Below are 1,904 nucleotides of genomic sequence, written 5' to 3' on the forward strand. Positions count from 1 at the left end.
GGTGCCGTGTGCGGGGGCCCCCTGGCCCCCATGGAGTCCCTGTAGCCGCAGGTGTAATGTGGGGGTTCGACGGCGCTTCCGGGCAGGCACTGCGCCCCCAGCTGCCTTTGGGGGTGCTGAGTGCCAGGGTCCCAACATGGAGGCTGAATTCTGCAGCCTGCGGCCATGTCAAGGTGAGAGCCAGGACCAAGGTCCCGAGAACTCCTTAAAGAACTTTCCAGAGGAAAGCCAAACGTGCTTCCGTCACCCTCCCAGGACTCCCGAGTGGCGCAAGGGGATTCCCTGAAAGATGCCACCAAGAGATGGTCCCCAGAAGTCCCCAGGAGAGACCCTCCTTAGAGTAGCCAGCCCAGTTCTAGGTCCAATCCTCCAGCCTCCAGAGAAGGAGAGAGGCGGGGTGCAATGCTGCAGGGTGTGAGAGGGAGGGCGCCATAGGTTGCTGGGAGGTGGGGCCTGTGTGACCTGGTTGCCACCCCCAGGTCCTGGTGCAGAGTGGGGCCCCTGGGCGCCCTGCTCCGTGCCCTGCGGTGGTGGCTACAGGAACCGCACCCGAGGCAGTGGCCCCAACAGCCCCATGGAGTTCTCTGCCTGTGGCCTGCAGCCCTGTGCAGGTGAGGGTCGCCCTAGGGACCCCACGGCCCCTCCCTGCCAACCCTGACTGAGCCCTGTCCTTCAGCCCCCGTGCAGCCCACAGCAGCCCAGCCATACCCAGAGCTGGTGTGTCTCCCCGGTTGGGAGCCCAGGGAGGATGGAGTGTACCAGGACTGGGCTGTCAATTTCCGTGTCCACCAGGGCCAGTGTCTGGCGTGTGTCCTGGGGACAAGCGGTGGCTGCACTGTGCCCAGGGCCCTGCCTCCTGCGCAGAGCTCAGCACCCCACGTGGGACTAACCAAACCTGCCACCCTGGCTGTTACTGCCCACCTGGGATGCTCCTACTGGTGAGCTGAGGCCGGGACCCTGGAGTGGCAGGTCGGGGGGTGGGTGGGACTTAGCACAGGTGGGGCTGGATGAGACAGACCCTGCGGGCCGAGGAAGGAGCCCTGGCCTTCAAGTCTGGCAGGGCCAGCAGGTGATCCTGGGAATGTCCATTTGTCTCTCTGGACCTCTGTTTCCTCTTTTTTTTTTCTTTTGCTGGGCGTGTGTGCTAGCCAGAAAGACAGACAGAGACAGAAAGCAAGAAATCACCCCCCCCAGGGGGGATGGCCATGCCACAATCCCTTCTCCTCCATTCTCCTCCCAGGATCTTGGGCACATACGCACACACACCTGGTGTGACTTCCAGGCCACTGGGTCTGGGACTTGAACCACAGTTGGCCATGTGGGAGCCCAGCGACGTAACAGCTCTACCATCTGTTGACTCCAACGTTTCCTGTTTTCACAGCTGTTCCCTGGGCCTTTGCCAGCTCAGTCTCATGCCCTACAATGGGAGACAGTCTCTTCTTTTTCTTTTTTCCTATCAGACAGGCAGAGAGAGGTGTTTCTGACAGGGCTCGCTGTGCCGTGACCTCCTGGCCCAGCCTCCCGATTAGCTCGGGCTCAGGCAGGCACGGCCGTGCCCAGCGTGTCCAGGCCAGCCTGGGAACTGAACCCAGGCGTCCATGCAACCTCAGCCTCAGGCAGCAGCACTACCTGTGCACCTTCACGGCTGGACCAACGATGATCTCTCCCAGACACTGGGGGACTCGTTGCCCTGCGGGCCCCAAGCTGACGTCTGGCCTTCCCCCCGGAGAGAGGAGAGCTGCGTGTTTGAGGAAGGAGCGTGGGTGGCACCAAGGGCCGGAGGAGTCGGGTGCTGCTCGGACTCGGGGGCAGGCCAGGCCGGCTCCTCTGGAAGCCAGACAATGGGGATCTTGGTTGCAGAACAACGTGTGTGTGCCCCCCCCGGACTGCCCCTGCACCCACGG

At 62.9% G+C, this 1,904-nt stretch overlaps 1 protein-coding gene across 1 annotated transcript in view; it reads left to right on the forward strand.

Moving 5' to 3' along the window:
- SSPO (SCO-spondin) overlaps positions 1-1,904 on the forward strand; it is a 65,554-nt gene that overhangs the window by 29,142 nt on the left and 34,508 nt on the right. Inside the window, 4 exon segments of the mRNA XM_027766664.1 lie at positions 1-173; positions 480-611; positions 793-938; positions 1,861-1,904. Coding sequence (XP_027622465.1) covers positions 1-173; positions 480-611; positions 793-938; positions 1,861-1,904 — 495 coding nt within the window.

The sequence above is a fragment of the Tupaia chinensis genome, unplaced genomic scaffold (genome assembly GCF_000334495.1).
Source record: "Tupaia chinensis unplaced genomic scaffold, TupChi_1.0 Scaffold143622_1, whole genome shotgun sequence".
NCBI classification, from domain to species: Eukaryota; Metazoa; Chordata; class Mammalia; order Scandentia; family Tupaiidae; genus Tupaia; species Tupaia belangeri.